Genomic DNA, 21,825 nt, shown 5'->3' with positions numbered 1-21,825 from the left:
GTAATCGCTACGGATGAGACTAGAAAATGTTGTTTAAACGTTTAAATGAACAGACCGATATCATTGAGCAGAAAGTGCTGCAATGTTTGAAAAAAGGGTAAATGTCTTGACATCTGAAGAGGTTTCTCTGAATTCATCCAACAAATACTTTTTTCAGTAAAAAATAAAGTGAACCTCATGGGAGTTGAAGGAAATACCAGTCCAATCAAAACATAGGACTATTTTCGCTTGAAAAGGTCGTCGTTCTATAGTCGTTTCTCCAGCCGAAAAGATGAAAGTTTCAGTTTAGATATCATTCAGTTGCAAATAAAATACTCCTCAAAAATTTTGTTCATTCTTCTGGACTGTGGGGCGCTATGAAAATGGGTAAAACAGTGTGACTCGGGGGGCTGCGATTCCAGGAATTGAATGGAAATGCTGGCATGAGTCTTCGCCTGAAAGTAATTCAACAAGACTTTTCACAATGCAGCCCGTCACTATTGGTGACCAAAATTGTCCTGTTGAACGACATGAATCTCAGCTTTTCAAAGTGCTCTAGTTTTTTTGTTTTCAGTGCCCCACCAACAATCTCATGCAGCCGACTCATAAAGCAGGAATAATTATGCTGGTTCAAATTATTGCAAAATCTTCAAACAGCCTTATATAGGGTGGAACCTTATAAGATTGACATAGATATTATTAAATTTGCATTATTAAATTCGAATTTTTCCTACTCTTGTAGAAATTGAAATAAAAATCATCCATCTCCTTGCAGTATTTATTGCACGTTGCCTTCAAAAAGAATTCAAATTCTACCAAAATTAGCGATTTTAGCACCAGTCCTACATCAAATTGGCTCCACATCCTCAGTAGTACTTCCATTTGGGAGAATATGAGCGAGAACAATCAACCCCGCCGTGCTCAATTTAGTGCCAGAAAGTTCGTACCGCTTTGATTGGCAGCTTAATGCCAGTGGTGACATGGCACCAATGATGTGAATTTTGTCTGGACACCGTTGTGAAATAGGAACTGCTTCACAACATTTCAGCCTGAATTAAAAGCTGGAAAATGACGTTCATGTCTATTTTCTAAGCAGGTCGGCTGAGATTCACCATCTGACTGCCGAAATTGCCCGCTGAGTTTCTGTAGAGATAGATCCACAAATTGTACAAGATTTTCATATTTTGAAAATTGTGGTCACTTTTCAGGCTGTTTTCATCAGAAAATCAAGAGACGAAGTACAGCAAACTCTGTACTAGCATATAAGGTAGAGTCTAGTTTTCCCTATTTTTGTATAGATTTTATAACGATTGCCAATCACTATACTGACTGATTTTTTAAGTTTTTTTGCGACCTCTTTTGCTCTCCTTCACTCGTCCAGAACTGATAACCACAATAGCAATAAATTAATATTAGTCGGAATCAAAGACTTCAGCGACTGATCAGAATCTGAATCAGAAAGATTTCAGAGTCCGATCGCTGTCTGATTCTGAGCAAATCAGAACAAAATGCGACCGAAACAGACTCTGAATCACTGCTGATAGCTTTCGTTGTAATTCAGTACTGAAATATGTGGGGGAGCAAATGATTGACCGAGTGTCGAAAGGATAAACCGGAGACTCGGGAAACGGCCTAAATATTTTAAACCCAAATCTCCCTTTTAAATATGGACAACATATTAAAAACTATAATCCTTTCAAAAACGACAATTGATTCAATTGTTTTTAATATGAATCCATTAATTATTGATGCCTGTTGATTTATTTTTGATCTAAATATTTGACTGATTGTGATAGACGTTTAAATTAGCCGTTTACTCCTCGAAAAAAGAGGCAATAGCTAACACGGATTAGTATAGTGAAGTACTATCGAAGTTAATCTAATAATCTAAAGTAGCAAAAAGAATTCCCAAGCAGAAAAAGAGGAGGAAATTTAGCAAACAGAGCGACTTTAAAATTTGAGGGACTAAATAAGGGCACCATTCAAGTATTTTTCGAACACCCCCAAAGACGGTTTACAGGAAATTGCAAAACTGCTATTAACAGTCAATAGCTAATGATTGATCTTAATTTCAGATCAATTGATGGAGTAAAATTTAAACTAGGAAAATAGAATTGAATAAAAAAGATCAAAATGATTCAAATTCAATTTTGTCGCGTCAGTGTTTCCTCGGACTATATTTTAATTTTAATGAATAAAAAATACACGCTTCTGATTATGTGAAATGATCTATAATTAATAAAATTCAAAAAGCCTTGTTTTCATTAAAAAATAATATCCTGACCTGCTCAAATTTTTCGACAAAAGTTTATTTCAACAGCATTTTCCTTAGCGTCGCAATACCAATTCAAAAACTTGATTTGTCGTTTTTCGTCTATTTAATTGAAAATTTTAACAAAATCGATTCTTGCAATGATTTAAAGAGAAGACATCGAAAGCTTTCTCCTTAAAATGTTTAAAAGTTTAGGAGGCAACAGATAAAGTTTACCAAATAATCAAAACAATGTGGCCTCTAAGGTAATTTAAGGCTCATCTTCTCTTTATTTGTACACATCTGTCGAGAGTTAATCGCTTAAGGAGTCTCTTTCTCTCATTACCCAACAGTAAAAGTAAGCTACAGAAAAAAATTGCCAATCCTATTTAAATTCCGCTTCTAGATGTTAGATGTTTTTTAATTTTCAGGATAATATTTATTTTTTTTCTTGGGCAAAAATTGCAAAGAAAAATTAAAGAGCATTTTTTTGCAAACTTAGGTGATATATTATCTTATATTGGAGAAAACACTTTCCTTTACGTTTCTCTGTTAGTTCAAGATCAAGTCGGAAACAAAGTGAACCAAAACATAATCTTCTTTTAATCTATAGTTTACAAATGGCTTTCAGTGTTGGAAATCTCAAATAATCTGACGTTTTATCCTGCTGATGAAATTATTTTGCCATATCTTTATAACATACGAAAAGCAGAGTATTTGTAAAAGAGATACAATTGTAAATAAAAATGAAAAGTAAGGAAACGCAAATTTCAATACAGAAAATTGGTTACATTGTTTTCCTTTGCGCAGAACACTTTTCTGCAGTTTGACTGAGGTTTAAAATGTTTTTAAAAAATGAAAATGATTCAATTTTGTCGCGTCAGTGTTTCCTCGGACTATATTTTAGTTTTCATTGAAAAAAAAGATACGCTTTTGATTATGTGAAGTGATCTGTAAATAATAGAATTCAAAAAGCCTTGTTTTCATTAAAAGATAATATCCTGACCTGTTCAAATTCTCAAACAAAAAGTTTAATTCAACAGGATTTGCCTTAGCGTCGCAATACCAATTCAAATATTTGGTTTGTCGTTTTTCATCTATTTGATTGAAAATTTTAACAAAAACTATTCTTGCAATGATTTAAAGAGAAGAAATCGAAAGCTTTCTCCTTAAAATGTTTAAAAGTTTAGGAGGCAACAGATAAAGTTTACCAAATAATCAAAACAATGTGGCCTCTAAGGTAATTTAAGGCTCATCTTCTCTTTATTTGTACACATCTGTCGAGAGTTAATCGCTTAAGGAGTCTCTTTCTCTCATTACCCAACAGTAAGAGTAAGCTACAGAAAAAAATTGCCAATCATATTTAAATTCCACTTCTAGATGTTAGATGTTTTTTAATTTTCAGGATAATATTTAATTTTTTCTTGGGCCAAAATTGCAAAGAAAAATTAAAGAGCATTTTTTTTTTGCAAACTTAGGTGATATATTATCTTATATTGGAGTAAACAGTTTCCTTTACGTTTCTCTGTTAGTTCAAGATCAAGTCGGAAACAAAGTGAACCAAAACATAATCTTCTTTTAATCTATAGTTTACAAATGGCTTTCAGTGTTGGAAATCTCAAATAATCTGACGTTTTATCCTGCTGATGAAATTATTTTGCCATATCTTTATAACATACGAAAAGCAGAGTATTTGTAAAAGAGATACAATTGTAAATAAAAATGAAAAGTAAGGAAACGCAAATTTCAATACAGAAAATTGGTTACATTGTTTTCCTTTGCGCAGAACACTTTTCTGCAGTTTGACTGAGGTTTAAAATTTTTTAAAAAAAGAAATTGATTCAAATTCTATTTTTGTCTTGTCAGTGTTTCCTCGGACTATATTTTAGTTTTCATTGATTAAAAAAAAAGGCTTCTGATTATGTGAAGTGATCTGTAAATAATAGAATTCAAAAAGCCTTGTTTTCATTAAAAAATAATATCCTGACCTGTTCAAATTCTCAAACAAAAAGTTTAATTCAACAGGATTTGCCTTAGCGTCGCAATACCAATTCAAATATTTGATTTGTCGTTTTTCATCTATTTAATTGAAAATTTTAACAAAAACTATTCTTGCAATGATTTAAAGAGAAGAAATTGAAAGTTTTCTCATTAAAACGTTTAAAAGTTTAGGAGGGAACAAAAAAAATTAACAAATAATCAAAACAATGTGGTCTCTAATGTAATGTAAGCTCACCTTCTCTTTATTTCTACGCATTTGTCAAGATTTAATCGCTCAAGGAGTCTCTTTCTCTCATTACACTACAGTAAAATTAAGCTACAGAAAATAATGTCAATCCTATTTAAATTTTGCTTCTAGATGTTAGATGTTTCTAATTTTCCGGATAATATTTATTTTTTTTCTCGGGCAATAAGTGCAAAGAAAATTTAAAGAGTATTTTTTTGCAAACTTAGGTGATATATTATATTATATTGGAGTAAACACTTTCCTTTACGTTTCTCTGTTAGTTCAAGATCAAGTCGGAAACAAAGTGAACCAAAACGTAATCTTCTTTTAATCTATAGTTTACTAATGGCTTTCAATGTTGAAAATCTCAAATAAGCTGACGTTTTATCCTGCTGATGAACTTATTTTGCCATATCTTTATAACATACGAAAAGCAGAATATTTGTAAAAGAGATACAATTGTAAATAAAAATGAAACGTCAGGAGACGCAAATTTCAATATAGAAAATTGGTTACATTGTTTTCCTTTGCGCAGAACACTTTTCTGCAATTTGACTGAGGTTTAAAATGTTTTAAAAAAATGAAATTGATTCAAATTCCATTTTGTCGCGTCAGTGTTTCCTCGGACTATATTTTAGTTTTCATTGAAAAAAAAGATACGCTTTTGATTTTGTGAAGTGATCTGTAAATAATAGACTTCAAAAAGCCTTGTTTTCGTTTAAGAATAATATCCTGACCTGCCTACATTTTTCAACAGAAAAGTTTGTTTCAACAGCATTCGCCATATCGTCGTAATCTCAATACAGAAATTTGATTTGTCGTCGTTTTTAATCTATCTAATTGAAAACTTTAACAAAAATTCTTGAAATGATTTATGGAGAAGAAATGGCAATGATTTATGGAGAAGAAATTGAAAGTTTTCTCATTAAAATTTTTAAAAGTTTAGGAGGGAACAAATAAAATTTAACAAATAATCAGAAAACAATGTGGTCTCTAATGTAATTTAAGCTCACCTTCTCTTTATTTCTATGCATTTGTCGAGAGTTAGTCGCTCAAGGAGTCTCTTTCTCTCATTAGCCTACAATAATATTAAGCTATCCAAAAAATTGTCAATCCTATTTAAATTTTGCTTCTAGATGTTAGATGTTTCTAATTTTCAGGATAATACTATTTTTCTCGGGCAAAAAGTGCAAAGAAATTTTAAAGAGCATTTTTTGCAAACTTAGGTGATATTTTATCTTATTTGGAGTAAACACTTTCCTTTACGTTTCTCTGTTAGTTCAAGATCATATTGAAAACAAAGTGAATCAAAACATATAATCTTCTTTTAATCTATAGTTTACAAATGGCTTTCAATGTTGGAAATCTCAAATAATCTGACGTATTATCCTACTGATGAACTTATTTTGTAAAAGAGATACAATTGTAAATAAAACTAAAATGTATTTAAACAAAATTTCAATACAGAAAATTGGTTGCAGTGTTTTACTTTGCGCAGATCACGTTTCTGCAGTTTGACTGAGGTTTAAAATGTTGCCTTGAGAGGAAACGCTTCCAGTGGTCAAAAAAGATACCTTGTTATTAAAAAGTAAACAGTCGGGGTTAGCAAGGATTTTTAAACTAAACATCAGAATGAGAAATACCTGGACAACAGGAAAATTAAACCAAGAAAATAGTCTTTTTTAAATAAATAAAACAGTTTTGCAACAGAACCTAGCCTAAAACGTAGGATTACCAAAACTAAAACGAAAACAACTGAAAGTCCAGCTAAAAACTGAACGTTGCCTAAGAAAAGCTTCAAAATAAAAAAACAAATTTTATTTGCATAGCAAGAGTTATCCTCGCCTATGTTTTGAAATTTTTTCTGCTGTCTATCTCCCGCTCTCCCTCTCTTAAACAATGTCAAACACTGTTTCCCTCTCCCACACACAAACTGTTTCCTTCTCGCCTTCTGTTTCTTGTCTCTTTCATCTCTCTCTCTCTCTGTGTCTCTCTCGCTCTCTCTCTCTCTCAAACACACACACACACATAAACACACACACCCACACACACTGTTTCTCTCTCCCACACACAAACTGTTTCCTTCTCGCCTTCTGTTTCTTCTCTCTCTGATCTCTCTCTCTCTCTCTCTCTCGCTCGCTCTTTCTCTCTCTCTCTCTCTTAAACACACACACACACACACACACACACACACACACACACACAAACACACACACAACGTTTCTCTCTCCCACACACAAACTGTTTCCTTCTCGCCTTCTGTTTCTTCTCTCTCTCATCTCTCTCTCTCTCTCTCTCTCTCTCTCTCTCTCTCTCTCTCGCTCTCTCTCTCTCAAACACACACACACACAAACACACCTACACACACACCGTTTCTCTCTCCCACACACAAACTGTTTCCTTCTCGCCTTGTGTTTCTTCTCTCTCTCATCTCTCTCTCTCTCTCTCTCTCTCTCGCTCTCTCTCTCTCTCTCTCTCTCTTTCAAACACACACACACACACACACACACACACACACACACATACACACACACACAAACAGACACACACACACACACACTGTTTCTCTCTCCCACACACAAACTGTTTCCTTCTCGCTTTGTGTTTCTTCTCTCTCTCATCTCTCTCTCGCTCTCTCTCTCTCTGAAACACACACACACACACACACAAACACACACACACACACTGTTTCTCCCACACACAAACTGTTTCCTTCTCGCCTTCTGTTTCTTCTCTCTTTGATCTCTCTCTCTCTCTCTCTCTCTCTCTCTCTCTCTCTCTCTCGCTCTCTCTCTCTCTCTCTCTCTCAAACACACACACACACAAACACGCACACACACTGTTTCTCTCTCCCACACACAAACTGTTTCCTTCTCGCCTTCTGTTCCTTCTCTCTCTCTCTCTCTCTCTCTCTCTCTCTCTCTTTCTCTCTATTTCTTTCTTTGTTCTCTCATCGTTCTCTCTCTCATCGCTCTTTTTCTCCTCACGCCTTTCTCCTCTCTTTCGCTCTCTCTCTCTCTCATTGTCTGTGTTTGTGTGTGTGTGTGTGTGTGTGTGTGTGTGTTTATAAATGTGCGAGTGTGTATTTTGTATGTGCCTGTGTCTGTATGTGTGTTTGTGTGTGTGTGTGTATGTGCGGTGTGGTACAAGGCGAATTTGACGTTATACTCTTTTTTTCGAAAAAAATAATCAACATCAATTAAATCTCTTTGTATGGTTTTGAGTTCACGAGAATAGCACCTCCTCTAGAAAATAAAGAACCCCATTGATCTTTATCTGGTTTTCTCACAGCAAACAGCAACCAAATGCAGGTAGGAAAATTATGAGATTTGATTATTAAAGAACTCACAAATGGAGCTCGAAGGGCGGAAACTTATCTGAGCAGTAAAAAAGCAAAATTGGCTAAAATTTTAGAATAGTGTCAAATTTTATTAAGAAATGGGAAAACACTTCATAAGATAAAAGTCATTTTGTAACTTCGCAAAAGGAAGCTTGGCTGATTGATGTGGCTTTTGGTGGTCAGCTGAGCAACAGCATCTTGGAAAAATCATTGCGTTCGTTTGACAAGTTTTTTTCAATTATATGCACATGTGGTCATTTAAATGAGCTACTATCTATTTTCCACATCAAAAGTGTTTCCTCATTTTACAATGAAACCGAAAAAATGGATAGGTAGAAAATGAGTTAAGGATGTTACCATTTAGTTCAAAGTATTATTTCTTAAAGTGGAGTAATGCATATTAAATAACTGATAATGTCGAATGCTCATTTCGCTCTCTGAAAATTTTCTGATCCTATTGTGCTCTTATTTGGCTCAAAAAGACTGCAAAAATTCTAAGAGAAGATCTAAAAATTGTGAAAATCCGCTGTCAATAGAGCTTCCTTTTTGTTCCGCTTCAATCCTGTAAGAGCAAATAATTGATCCCACTTGTCCCCCTTTGTTGTGACCCTAAATAATTGAAGATATCAGTACTCTGAAGTATGTTGCATGATTAGGAGCCCATTTGGAAGGGTGCTTCATATATATCTTTCGACTTTCGAACTTTCAATTTCCGTAAAATACGAGCACTATTGATCCCATTAGTGAGCAAATCAACATGCAAAACAGTTGTGCGAGCTAAGAGTGGAAACTGCGTTAACTACCCAAAGTATATCAGTTTTGATAATTGTCTCAACAGTGCTCTGATCGATAATGGAACTTAAATACGTTTTAACTCTTGTCAAAATTCCACTATGACTCACTCGTGGCAAACTCTATGTTTAAATCAGTACTTGACACTGGCAACTGCTATTAATTATATCATCAGCTTCGTTTTCTCACACCTCGATCGATCTTGCTAATTACCGAAATATATATTTTAATTTTTTAAAAATAATATGTAAAATAATTCTGAATAAAATCTTTTTTTTTTAAAAAAAAAGTTAATTATCAAGATATTGAAGACAATTTGCGATATATCAAGGAAATTTCTCAATAATTCAGGAATTTTTATCGTATACCAGCGGGACCATTTTACCACTTTATTTGGCCAATTGAATTTTAGTACCTTAATTGTAATGGTTTTTTCCCATCAACCGTCATGAAAATGTGCCTTCTCAGCTGTTTTCACTTTGAAAAAAATGAGTGATCATTTTTTATGAAAAAAACAAGGCAGATTTCCTAAATTAGTGGTTCTGCAAAAGATGAAGGATCATAGATTCTGACTACTTTATACAAAATAGTGAGCGAGAAAATTGCAGGTTAACTTTCCGAGCCAAAAGTGCAGACTCGTAAAAAGAATTTTGCTCGACTCATGATTTGACAATAGCTCGACCCATTATTTACAGTGCATTATCCTGAGTCGATAAACAGTCCAGCAGAACATTTGAGACGAGCTAAACTCCACCGAGTTTAATTTGAATCCGGCAAAAGTCAAGCGTGTTAATTTAGGCCGAGCTAAAGTCCGGCTGATCGCAAAGTCGCGGCATCGGGGTAGAGCACGGTCTTTTCATATAACTTTCCGATCGAGCTTGGTCTTTTCGAAAGATGAGGTCTGGGTAATGCACTACGTGCGAGGGTTTGGTGGTCAATTTTCGTAAGAAATGCGGTGAATTGTGAAAAAAATAATTTTCACCGCGAATATCCCACATCTTTTTGCGGTGAATGCGGTGAATCGCGGTGAATAATTTAATTTCTCCGCGTTCTCAGTGTTCTTACAAAAAAGACTCGTCGCTACACGTGTTCGAACCTCTGACCTCTTGTTTGCACTGAACTGCGTATTCCACTCCGCCAACTGTCAATTTCTGCTTTGATATTTCCTGTGAATTTCAATCAAATTGACTAAACGTTGAAAAGCAAATGCGGTCAATTTTTGCAAGAAAAGCGTTGAATTTGTGTAAGAGATGCGGTGAATTACGTTTTTTTCAACGCATTCACCACTTTCCCCGCATTTCTTACATTAATTTGCCACAAAGTTCGATGCGGTGAATTTTTTTAAAGAAATGCGGTGAACTCTGCGGTGAATTTTTGAAAGAAATTTGGCGAAATGCGGTGAAATATTTATTTTCACCGCATTCACCGAAATCACTGCATTTCTTACAAAATTCACCGCATTCACTGTTTTTCTCACAAAAATTTACCCAAAAACATCGACCCGGGAAGCGGATATTATCCAGATTATGTTACCTTTATTTAGGAATGGCGTCTTCGTTGACAATACTTCATTGTGTTTTGGTTCTGTCCTCAGCTGTAATGTTGGGTTGTCGGGCAGCGTGCCCTCAAGTTGGGTACTGGGAGAGAGTGCCCGGTACACCACAATATTATTGCTATACGTTGTTGAACGTATCGGAAGGAGTTCTCAGCTACTGGCTTGTGAGTAGCAAGTGTCAAGGCATGAGCAGTTCAACCGCAGTTGCCTTTAATAATAAGGTTAGCTTGCCCATTTTTAACCAATTCGTTTTTTCATTTAACCATGTTAATACTGATTATTTTTTGGATCCATTCTGTTTTGCCCATAGCTTAGTGGGCTTATATTTTGTACGCCACCGCACGTGCTAATTTTTTACATAGTAAAGTGCTAAATAACAACATATAATTTGTAACGGAGGGGGGGGGGGGGGCGTAAAAAACACTGGGGGGAGGGCGAAACAGAATATATCCAATTATTCTCTGCAGAACATTTCTGGGGAGAAAATGTTTTGGTGAGATTATGCTGAACAGAACTTAAAACATAAAAAACATGCAACCGTTCTGCACAACAAAAAGATCTCTTGCGTCCAAAAACAACGATACCGAATCATTCTTACGTTTGAGACTGACAATGCCGAACAAACCAAGCGTACCGACGCTTTCTTACGTCTGAAACCGAATATACCGAAGATTTTTTTACAAATTTTTTGTCATTATTGTTCGGTCTTCTCAACTAGGGGTGGAAAAATTCTAAATGATCAAATTGCAAGGACCTCAATCTGCGCAATGATGTCATAAATTCACTCTGCTTCGTTTTCTCCTGTCACCATGATTGCATCACTGCTCCAGGCGCAATTGAATTTTATAGTCTGGAACAGTCTTCGAGCGCACTTTAATCTGGACAATGGTATGAAACGTGTATGATTAGAGGCCATTCCAGCATCAGTTTTACGAATCTATTTGAATAACTGTAGATCAAGACAATTTTCATGAAAATATGCAGAAGCTCATCTATTGAGTCGAAACATGAATCTGTCGAATACTGAACAAATGGATTTTCTTTTCATTAGCAATACTTTCAGAATTGAGTTTTCCTTAGTTTAGAATACTACTGGAAACATCAATTTGTATGGATAATTATTTGAAAGCAATATTGGGATAGATTTTAAATTTTAAAACCATTCTCTGATCAGACTATTTCGAGCGCCTTTGAGACTGATCAGAGGCGGTTTCGTGCGCATTTGAGTTTTGATCTATGGTGGCTTCGTGCGAACTCGTAGTTTCGGTTGCTCGATAGTTTAATCGGAGGTCAAATTTGCCTGAGTTGGTCTAATCAGAGGTCATCAGTGTCTGGAATGGTCTGATCAGTGACGTTTCCAGTTAAGAGGTAACTATTCTCTTTATATTTTAGACGGAATTAAATGCTGTTCGTGAGTGGGCTCTAACCAGAGGACTTCCAGCTGACGGAGAATCTGGATTCTGGACAGGTAGCCTCGAAAAATTCAGAAATCATTTTTGCTCAAACATTTTATTAACATCCAAAGGAAATCTGTGGTAAGATTAAACTGTTTCTGACCAGTTTCACTGACCAGTTTTAATGACAATTGCAAGACCAGTTGTGTTGACAATTGAAAACAAGCTCTGCTTTTTTGGCACTGACGTCATAATTACATTTTAGCGTCTAAACTTAATTAGTTCGTGTAATAATTCGACGCCTATACGTTGGAAGACACGCTATGTGTAAATAGGTAATATAGATGAAATGTTTTTAATTGAAGAAGATACAAAACAAAAAAGCGGCATCATGTTTTAAAGTTTTTATATTTTTTCAAAATGCGACAACTGTTACCAAAACTTTTTATCCTTTCACCCAAAAAAGTGTTTTTCTTGCAGTACCACCCAGGTTGAGGTCCAGGCCCAAATTGAATTTTGATCAGGCCCAGTCGAGTGCACACCCGTGTGTTCCCAGATCGAAATTACAGGGTCTGGACGGAAGTTCGAGCGCACTACATTCTGGACGATGGTCTGGAGATGGTCTGATCAGAGGTCAATTTGGTCTGAAAAGTCTGATCATAGGCGGTTTCGAGCGCATTTGAGTCTGATCAGAGGCAACTTCGAGCGCAATTGGGTCTGATCATAAACTCTTCGAGCGCTCTTGGGTCTGATCAAAAATGATTTAGAACGCAATTGTGTCTGATCAGGGACAATTTCCAGCGCCTTTTTTTTCATTTTTTGTTTCTTTACTGAGAGATGTTGGCTCAGCCAAGAAGCAACATTAAAACAGCGTGATCAGAGACTCGTCTGAAGTCCGATAGCTCTGATCAGAAAAAAGGGGTCCAGCTGATAGCAAAGGCTGGTACCCTTCAGAGGAAAACTGGACACCACAATGTCTCTTATGCAAAGCTGTCTAAACTCATCCATTGAGTCCGAACTATACAATAAACGGTACACTAAAAAAATTTGTTCTCAACAGTTGGGTTTCCTTTTCTTTAGCAATACTTTAATAATTGATTTTTCCTTAGATGAATTAAATACTGCAAACATCAGTTTTTATGAATTAAATATTTTGTAGTAAAAATAAGAGGTTTGTCCATAAGTAAAATCTTTCTCTGATCAGACTTTTTCGAGCACGCTTCAGTCTGATCATAAATGGCTGAGAGCGCAACTGGGTCTGACCATAAATGCTTCGAGCGCACTTGAGTCTGATCATAGTCTGGTTTATGTCTCGGCAATGGTCTGAATTTGAGTCTGGGCCATGTTCTGAAGATGGACTGATCAGAATGCCTTCAGTCTGAAAAGTCTGATCAGAGACCCTTTGAGTCTGGAAAGTCTGATCAGGGTTAATTTCCGACTGGAAAGTCTGATCAGACAAAAATTTTGGGTCTGGACCTCAACCTGGACAGGACTGAAAAAATGTTTTGCTCATAAATAATTTAAAAACTTTATATCCAAAAAAATCAAGCTTGTTAAGCAATTGATAATGCGATGCAATCTTCTGAATAATTTGGCAACCAATCATGAAAAAAGGACCCAGGCTGAGCTTTAATAGAAAAAACAGGCATGGCCAAATAGACATATTTTTTTCAGACTGTATTGCATTCATTTTTTGAGTTCGAATTCAGACTTCTGTGGGTCCATATAAAGACTTTTGCTCTTTCCAGTCCAGGTTCTTTTGTGTTCACTAGATTTTCTCGTGCGAATCCAGACTTTCTACTGTTCACCACACCAGGTTTTCGTGCGTTCGAGTCAAGATTTTTGTTCGTTTGCAAGACTTTCGTGCACTAACAAGATATTCAACTGATTGGGTCATGATCTTGACAAACCGTTTAGACTTTCCTGCATTCACCAGATTTTTGAGGGCTCACATCTAGACAATGTAAAACTCTCCAGGTTTTCAAAACGTTTCTGTGTTCATGCTACAAGATTTGTCCATTCATATCCAGATTTTTAGGGTTTTCGCAATTCCTTTTTTATGCGTTCACGAGACTTTCGTGCCCGAGATTGTCAAATTTTTGCGCGTTTATGATATTTTCAGGCCTTGATGTCCAAATTTTGTATTGAGCATTCATGTCCAGACTGTAGAGCAAACATCAAACACTTTCTTGCGTTCATCAGACTTTTGGGCATTCCTGTCAAGAGCTTGTCAATTTTTTTCAATTTCTGTGTTTTTGTCTTACTTTTGTGCGTTCTTGTTTAAACATTGCGTTGGTGTTGAAATTTTTGTTTATTCATCAGATTTTATGGTCTTAAAGTCTTGTCTTAGTCATTTTCTTCAGATTTTTGTGAGATCAACAGACTTTTTGCCTTGATGTTCTGAATTTCGTTTGTTTTCCAGACCTCCGAGCGTTCATTACAAGACCTGTGTGCGTTAATGTCCAAGCTTTTCTGCGTTTATGTCCAGACTTGCGTGCGTTCATCGATGTGGCCCAGACTACGTAACTTTGAACACACGACGACCCCCCTCGTGCGTTGATGTTGAGTTTGAATATAGTTGGCTTCGTCTGGGACATCAACATGTGGACTTCTTAATCAATCACATGTTATTTAATTCTATGAGCTGCTTTAATCGTTAATCTGCTCTAACACTAATTTTGAAAAGTCAACTGTCAAAATCATAGATTTTATTTTTCGTTTTCGTAACAAACTTTAGAATGAATTTGTAGAAAATTGGAAACCGGATAAAAGGAGAAATGAAACAACATGTTACAGAACTTTTCTAGCTTTATTTGCAGCAGAGGTTTTTCTATAGGAAAACTATTAATGTAAATTTGCAGGATACTTGCGTGTCCAACAGGCCCCGGAAGACGAGCAAGGAGTCCTGAGCAGTGAAAAAAAAGCAATCAGACAGAACAGAACGTTGTTCGTAGATGAAATGGGAGTGACTGCTCCAGACGCATTGTGGCGAGATGAGACGCAACCAGGTAAGGTTACTCTTTGTAGCAATAAAAACTTAATTAATCAAGTCAATACAGAGAATATAACAAATTTTCTACAAGTTGAATCACAATAACAGGACGTAAAAGTCCCCAAGGTCCTTCAGAATCAGTTGCCGACGGCGCTGCTTCCATTAGCATAACTCAACAAACTAAAGCTACAGTTCCGGTACCAGGAAAACCCAGGATGGGGCCTAGGATATATACTCGATTTGGTCACGCATTTTCATGCAGGACCCATGTTTTAAGACTAGTGTAGTAAGCGCGTGTGAAAACTAGTTCAAAGGATGAGGTCTGCGACCCAATACAAAGATTGGCCAGACCGATTTGGGTTCAAGACAGGTGGTTCTGTGTGACCCAAGTATAAGAACAGCGAAAAATTGGTTCACGTCTTCCACACTCTTAATAACATGCAGGTAACTTTACCTTAAATTGCAGGTAAATTTACGTGAGCTGTGCAGGTATTTTAGCGTTCTTACAAACTACCTGCACTGTACCTGAACATACCCGCAATTGCAGGTAAATTTACCCGAAAAGTGCATATAGTCCCCCTGCACAACTTACCTGAAATTTTCCTGAACAAGCCAAAACTTTAGGTAAGTTTACCTGCACAATTTACCTTAACTTTTCAGGCAATTTACCCTTACAATACTTACATCTGCCAATTGCCATAATTTGGTCTAAAGGGTCTGACCTATAACACATATGGAAATGTTAATGTGACCCAAGCTAATTATTATTTTTACCCTTTTAGAAGGTCATAACAAGATAAAATGACGCCGACCATCGTCCAATTAAGATTGATGAGCTGATCAAGGCCAAGGAGTCCACCCAAAATAAGCGCCGATTCTTTGCAACAAATTTTAAAAGTGTGCTCAATTGACTATTTTTTTGAACAGTCGCCTTTCTTTGACAGCCAGCATAAAAAATAACTGATTCGACTACTCCAACGAATTGTCTTCCAGAAATTACAATGTTAAAAAAAGTTTTTCAATGGGAAATCCTTTATTTTAACCTGCACCAAGTTGCCAACAAAATTTATGTAAAACTAGAGGTAAATGCGTTGAATTTATGGAAGATCTACCTAGAGGCGTTCAAAAGAAAGTATTGCTGTTTCTAAGCGTAGAAGGTATTTGCGTTTCTAAGCCTGTTTCTTTTATAAAATTGCGTTGAGTTTTTCATTGGTGTTACTTAATTTTTCGTTCATAATCAAAGATCTTGCTTAAAACTGCGTTGAAATGTTTGTTGCTCTTACATCATTATGATATACTGCTGGTCCGTACTATAAAAACTTAAACAACGGGGTTAATCGCGGGACCAGATGTATGAATTGAGAATCCAACGCATAGTTCTACTCTTGGTACTTAGTGCTACAATTTTACAACAATTACTAACCTGTAAAAAAATTCCTGTTTTTTGAAGGTCCAGTTGACTGAATTTGGAATGTAAAATTTGTTTCCCACTCAGAAGTTCTTTGAATTTATAACATCTTGTGATTCGATAAAGTTGAGAAGATCACATTAAGTTTTGTACTATTTGACTTCCACTGCAAGACTATAAGACATAAGTTGTGACGCAACAGGTAACAACTTTGATAACTAAAAGTAAGTCTTGACAGTTCAATAGGAACAAAAGAAACGCGGATTTGTCGGGTAAAATCAATTTGATAATCAAAACTAAATCTTTGTTCAGTATAAATTCAAGGGAATGATGAAACAAAAGAATTTTAAAATTTAATGAGCCGGTAAATTTATCAAACATATTCAACAGATTTATGCGTTTAACGAATAAATTTACCGAATTTTAGTTTAGTTTTCCTTTGGCCATAAAAATTGCAAATTTCGAAAAATGTTGTTTTCCAAAGCAAGCGAATTGATGGTCGTCATTGGCGTCATTATTCTCGCTAATTTCATGAAGGTGAATCTGTAAAAAATTTGGGTGAAAAGGTGAATCTGTAAAAAAGGTGAATCTTCTTGTCACTCCTCGTCCATTGAGTCATCTGTTGTCTTTGATTCCTGTATGCCATCGTCGTTTCCCGCTTTTTTTTAAAAAAAAAAACAAGTAGATTATCCGATTGAATGTAAAGACTTGTTTAGGTCACGACCTGAACAACTCGTACTAGGATATTTGACGGTCATTTCCGTCAGATAATTTTGTTAACTTTGCCAGTGGCGAAAACATTGGTGGCGTATTGTTTTCCATGATGCTAAAAATGTCGTTGAGGAAATATTGAGGCTTGTTGTCATCCCATCTTGCTTGCTGTTGAAGTGTTGCCAAGTAGTCCACGGACCACTTTTTCTAGAGTTGTCTCAATACTCCCGATAGCCTTGAACTTAGTGCTGAGTGTCTTGTCGTCCTGCTGAGTTGGCTCCGGCAACGCTGTCAAAGGGCGTCCAATAAAGAAATGAGCTGGTGTGAGCAACTGAGGGTCATTGCAATCGGCAGAAGGGGCTGTCCAGGGGCCCAAATTAAAAATGGTCTCAATCTGAATAATCAGTGTTTTGAAAATCTCAAGAGACATTGCGGTTCTTCAAACGCTCCTAGGAAAGTGCCTCTTTATGGATTTTTTTTGGCTGCCTCGCAAAATTCTCCAAAATGTGGTGACCTTTGTGGATTAGTCCCGTAGTGAAGGCTTTTACTAATCCCTTGAACTCCCGGTCCATTAACAGATTCTGAAACTCAGTTTCTCCCCTAGTTCCAATTAAAGTTTTTGGGTTGTCGCTGTAAATGTTTTGTGGCATATCACATCGAGTTGTAGCTCAGCGCTACGAATCTTTATCAGGGACGAATCGCCTTTTAAAGTCTGATTCAATGCCGTTTTCTGGACACGTTCGAAATTATTGTTAGTCAATCGATTCTGTCATTAAAAGAGAGGACAACGGCAATTCGGAAAGTACAGAACGCTTTGAGTTAGCAGGGATTGTTCAAGTTGACGGAAGAGTTTGATAAGTTACAAATTGTGATAAGGTACAAAATGAGTTAAGCATGGTTGGTAATGTTGAAGTTAAGGTAAAAAAAGTTAGAACAGTTAAGGTAGGTAGGTCTGCGAAAGTTCAAATTGGTAATGATGGTAAATTTAAGGTAGGTAAATCTGATAAATTTGAGGTAAGTAAATAGCAAAAGTGCAAGAAGGTAAAATCGAGGTTGACAAGGCTAAGGTAGTTAAATTGGATACCCCAAAAACCTTCGACACATCGCAAAATTTAGGAAATGCGAAGAAAACCTTTAAATTTTAAGGAAAAAGAGACATCTTTTCATACTTTCTCCTTTATGACACAGAGAAAAAACTTGTTTGCGTGGGGGAACGACTAGCAAGTTTTCATACAAAATTGGCAAGAAAATTTCCTTTCTGATTCTCAAATTTTGCCAATCGCCGATCTTCTAATCAGAGAAGCGCATTCAAGGATCTTTCATGGAGGACCACAATTGATATTGTTCCAACTTCCTCAAACTGTTTGGATTCCCTCAGGACTCTCAATTGTGAAAAAGACTCGACGCCAGGGTCCTACAGCCACAAATACGCGATCTTCCCTCGTGTTTTTCTTTGAGCCAGACCGGTTTGGACTACTGCGGACCCTTCAACACAAAAAGTCAATTATATGAAAACAGTGCATTGATTGACACAAGCTTAATGCTTGGACGCTGTTAAACGATTTACAGCTTGAATTGGAATGCCACAAAAAGTTTACAGTGACAACTAAAAAGCTTACATTGGAACGAGGGGAGAAGTTGAGTTATAGAAACTCTTAATGAACCGGAATTTCAAGGATTTAGTAGAAGCCGCCACTACGGGATGTCACATCAACTGGTTTACCATTCCCTCCACGATCAGTACCTTTTGGTGGCCTTTGGGAGGCAGCTAAAAAATCCATATTGGAACTTTTTCAGGATCCTCAGAAAAACTACGATATCTCATCAGAATTTGACAGACCGATCATTCAGTTTGTGACAGCCACTTCGCGCCCCGAGACAGCCCCTTCTGCCGATTGCAATGCTAATGAATAGTGAGTTCAAAAAATTAGTAGAAGCCTTCACTACGAGACACCCATCAACTGATTGACCATTCCCCCACGGTCGCACATTTTGGAGGTCTTGGGAGGCAGCTAAAAGTCCGAAAGAGGCACATTTATAGGACCGTAGGAAAAACTAGAATGTCTGTTGAGAATTTCAACACACTGATCATTCAGATTGCGGCCATTTTGAATTCGCGCCCGTCAACAGCCCCTTCTAAACTTCTTCAGCAAAGGTAACAAAAATTTACTACGTGATTTGAACTAAGAAATCATAATTTCATCTGATTTAATCACCAATACTTGTTACCTTTTGAGTTTGAGTTCTGCTTAAATATAAGTGACTTTAATTTTTAAAGCGTTTGAAAGAAGTGATTTTCATACAAAATAAGTGTTCCAACAATTAGGAAGTTGGTCTATATTATAGGAAGTCAATTAGGATCTCCCATGCACAAATGGGAGATCTTCCCACGGAACTCTCTGATCCCGGCTTTTGCATTTAGTCAGACCGGTTTGGACTACTGTGAACCCCTCAATACAAAAAATCGTTTATTTAAAAACAGTGCAACGATTGACACAAGATGAAAACTTGGACGCTGTTAAAGGATTTAAATCTTGACTTGGAAAGCCACAAAATATTTACAGCGACAACTCAAAAACTTTCATTTGAACGAGGGGAGAAGTTGAGTTTTAGAAACTGTTAATGAACCGGGATTTCAAGGAATTACTAGAAGCCGCCACTACGGGATATCACATCAACTGATTGACCATTCCCTCACAGTCACCACATTTTGGAGGTCTTTGGGAGGCAGCTAAAAAAATCCAAAAGAGGCACATTTATAGGACCGTAGGAATAACTAGAATTTCTGTTGAGAATTCCAACACACTGGTCATTCAGATTGAGGCCATGTTGAATACGCGCCCGTCGACAGCCCCTTCTGCCGTTTGCAGTGACCCCTAGCACTCACATCATCTCTTTTCCTCATTGGATGACCTTTGACAGCATTGCTGGAGCCAACTCAGCAGGACGACAAGGCACTCAGCAGAAAGTTTAAGAGTTTCAAAAGTCTTGTCAGACTTTTTTGGAAAAAGCGGTCAGTGGACTGCTAGGCAACAGTTCAACAGCGACCAAAGTGGCATGACAAGAAGCCCCAATATGCCGTCAACGACATTGTTATCATCATAGAAGACAATTCGCCACCAATGCTTTGGCTACTTGCTGAGATAACTATGTTATTTGACGGAAATGACCACGTAGTTCGAGTTGTTCAGGTCGAGACACAAACAGGTCTCTACTTTCGACCAGTAAGCCGGTGATGACGCCAATGATTACGACGACGATGACAATCAATTCGCCACTGACGCCAATGACGACGACGACGATGATAATCAATTCGCCAATGACGCAAATGACGACCATGACGATGAAAATCAGTTGACTTGCTTCGATAACAGCAATTTTACAAAATTAGCAAAAGGCAACTAAAACTTTCTTATGGCCAAAGACAACTAAAACGTGGACATTGTTTGAACACGTTCAAGGAGGCCGGGCAATGTTGTTCTAAAAAAACTTCAACAGCCAGCATTCCCGATGACTTCGTCAGCAAATAACTATAAATTACCACGTGATTTGAACTAAGAAATCATAATTTCATCTGATTTTATAACGAATACTTGTTACCTTTTCAGTTTGAGTTCTTCTTAAGCATAATTGATTTAAGTTTTTAAAGCGTTTAAAGCAAGTCTACTTCATACAAAACAAGTGTTGGCGCGCAACATCAGACTTCAATAGTTGTTGTAATCTGTTGTTCAGGAGCTAGCTACTGTCCCTCATCACCACCGTCATAGAAATAATATAGGACCAATCATAACTGGTTTGTCTCCATTTATCCTTACTCAAGGTTTAATCTGAGCTGATTCGCTGAAAATGGTATTAGTTGGGTAGTATTTTAGCAGAGCTCTCGTTATGAAACCTTTTAATTTTGACAGGTCTTGAATAACTTCTTGTATATAGTCTATAAAGAGGTAAAAACCATTGATGATTAAATACAATTCGATAGTCCTCCCATGTTGAGTTGCCCGCCTGATTCAAGCCACCTCTCATTAGAGCAAAATTTGCCAGACCCCTCACTACCCTCCAATCCCCCCGCCCACCCCGTGTGCGATCCATGGCGGGGGGTTGGAGGGTAGAGAGGTATCTGGGAAAAGATAGGGTGGCCCATTAGGCTGGTTGAGTGTGACACAAAGGTCTAAACAGAGACCACGAAGCGTTGACATGGTCGGTTTTGAAATGATCATATTTGAAATTTCACAGGTGATAAATTGGACAAGCGGGATGAGTTGTGTACAGCTCAAAGTCACCCGGGAAGACCTGAGTTTTTGGGCATCGATGACTACTCCTGTCATGAGCATAAACTTCATTATGGAATCTGCCGCTATCATATGTCTCGATAGCAACCACGAAAAGAAGTTTCACCAATGGATTCTAGTGGAAACTTTGGTTACTATGCTATCTCCAACTGCACCTGGTGCTATTTGGTGGAAAGTTTGACGGTGAAGGTTACATGAAGCCAATTGAAAATCTACCGCAACTTAACGCAACCTCAAATTGAATAGAAACATTTTTGGTATCTAATCTTGACACGGGCAATTATTGATTTTCTCACTTTTCTCACAATCTCTCTCCCCAGTTGGAGAAGTATTCCCAAGTCGAGGTGTCTAGACCAGCTAGACCTCTGATCAGACCATCTTCGAGCGCACCTTTGTATAGTGACCTCAAATTACAATTTCGAGCGCAACAGAGTCTGATAAGAAAAATATTTTGAGCTCAATTTTATTTTCATTTTTTCTTTCATTAAAGATGTGGAATGTGCCAAGCGTAATCCACATTCACAATATACTTGTGTACTTGTGTGCAATACACTTTTTCGCGCTGTTAAAATTGTTAATGCTCTCAAATTGGCAAACATAAGTGTAGTTCGAACTAAATTAAGAGCACAAGTGTAAACGATAGATGCAGTTAGTTAGATCAAGTTATCAAGGTCCATCTAGTTGCTTCCCAGATTTATATCTCCATTTATTCAAAAGAGTATAAAAAGTATAGAGATGTCTAATGTGTATAAAGTATCAATATTTTATCTATAGCGTAGTTTAAACAAATTAAATCTTGGTTTTGATCAACGTCCATAAAAAATTAAATAAATCCTTCAAGGTCCGATGATAACAATCGCTAAACACAACTTTACTGCTTATCACCA

At 36.8% G+C, this 21,825-nt stretch overlaps 1 protein-coding gene across 2 annotated transcripts; it reads left to right on the top strand.

Annotated features, from left to right (window-relative positions):
• Positions 1 to 1,177: 1,177 nt before the first annotated feature.
• LOC142342499 (uncharacterized) lies at positions 1,178 to 21,296 on the top strand. Of its 2 annotated transcripts, none has more exons than XM_075393845.1 (5): positions 1,178 to 1,246; positions 10,133 to 10,365; positions 11,537 to 11,612; positions 14,400 to 14,546; positions 20,883 to 21,296. In XM_075393845.1, exons 2-5 carry the CDS (start codon positions 10,135 to 10,137, stop codon positions 21,020 to 21,022), a joined length of 594 nt encoding a protein of 197 aa, XP_075249960.1. In that variant the 5' UTR covers positions 1,178 to 1,246; positions 10,133 to 10,134; the 3' UTR covers positions 21,023 to 21,296. The 2 variants fall into 2 exon arrangements, with proteins under 2 accessions (XP_075249960.1, XP_075249961.1); XM_075393846.1 differs by lacking the exon at positions 1,178 to 1,246 and adding an exon at positions 7,591 to 7,768.
• The last annotated feature ends 529 nt before the right edge of the window (positions 21,297 to 21,825 follow it).

This window comes from Convolutriloba macropyga, chromosome 7, assembly GCF_964194025.1.
Source record: "Convolutriloba macropyga chromosome 7, txConMacr16.3, whole genome shotgun sequence".
Taxonomy (NCBI): Eukaryota; Metazoa; Xenacoelomorpha; order Acoela; family Convolutidae; genus Convolutriloba; species Convolutriloba macropyga.
Note: the sequence above shows the minus strand (reverse complement) of the source record. Positions and strands in the feature narration are given on the sequence as shown.

Excerpts from the sequence above, each read along its gene's own strand:
- LOC142342499 (XM_075393845.1), top strand. The coding sequence starts at position 10,135 with ATGGCGTCTTCGTTGACAATACTTCATTGTGTTTTGGTTCTGTCCTCA. Across the intron at positions 11,613-14,399 it reads AGAATCTGGATTCTGGACAG|GATACTTGCGTGTCCAACAG; the intron begins GTAGCCTCGAAA and ends GTAAATTTGCAG. Across the intron at positions 14,547-20,882 it reads GCGAGATGAGACGCAACCAG|GTGATAAATTGGACAAGCGG; the intron begins GTAAGGTTACTC and ends GAAATTTCACAG.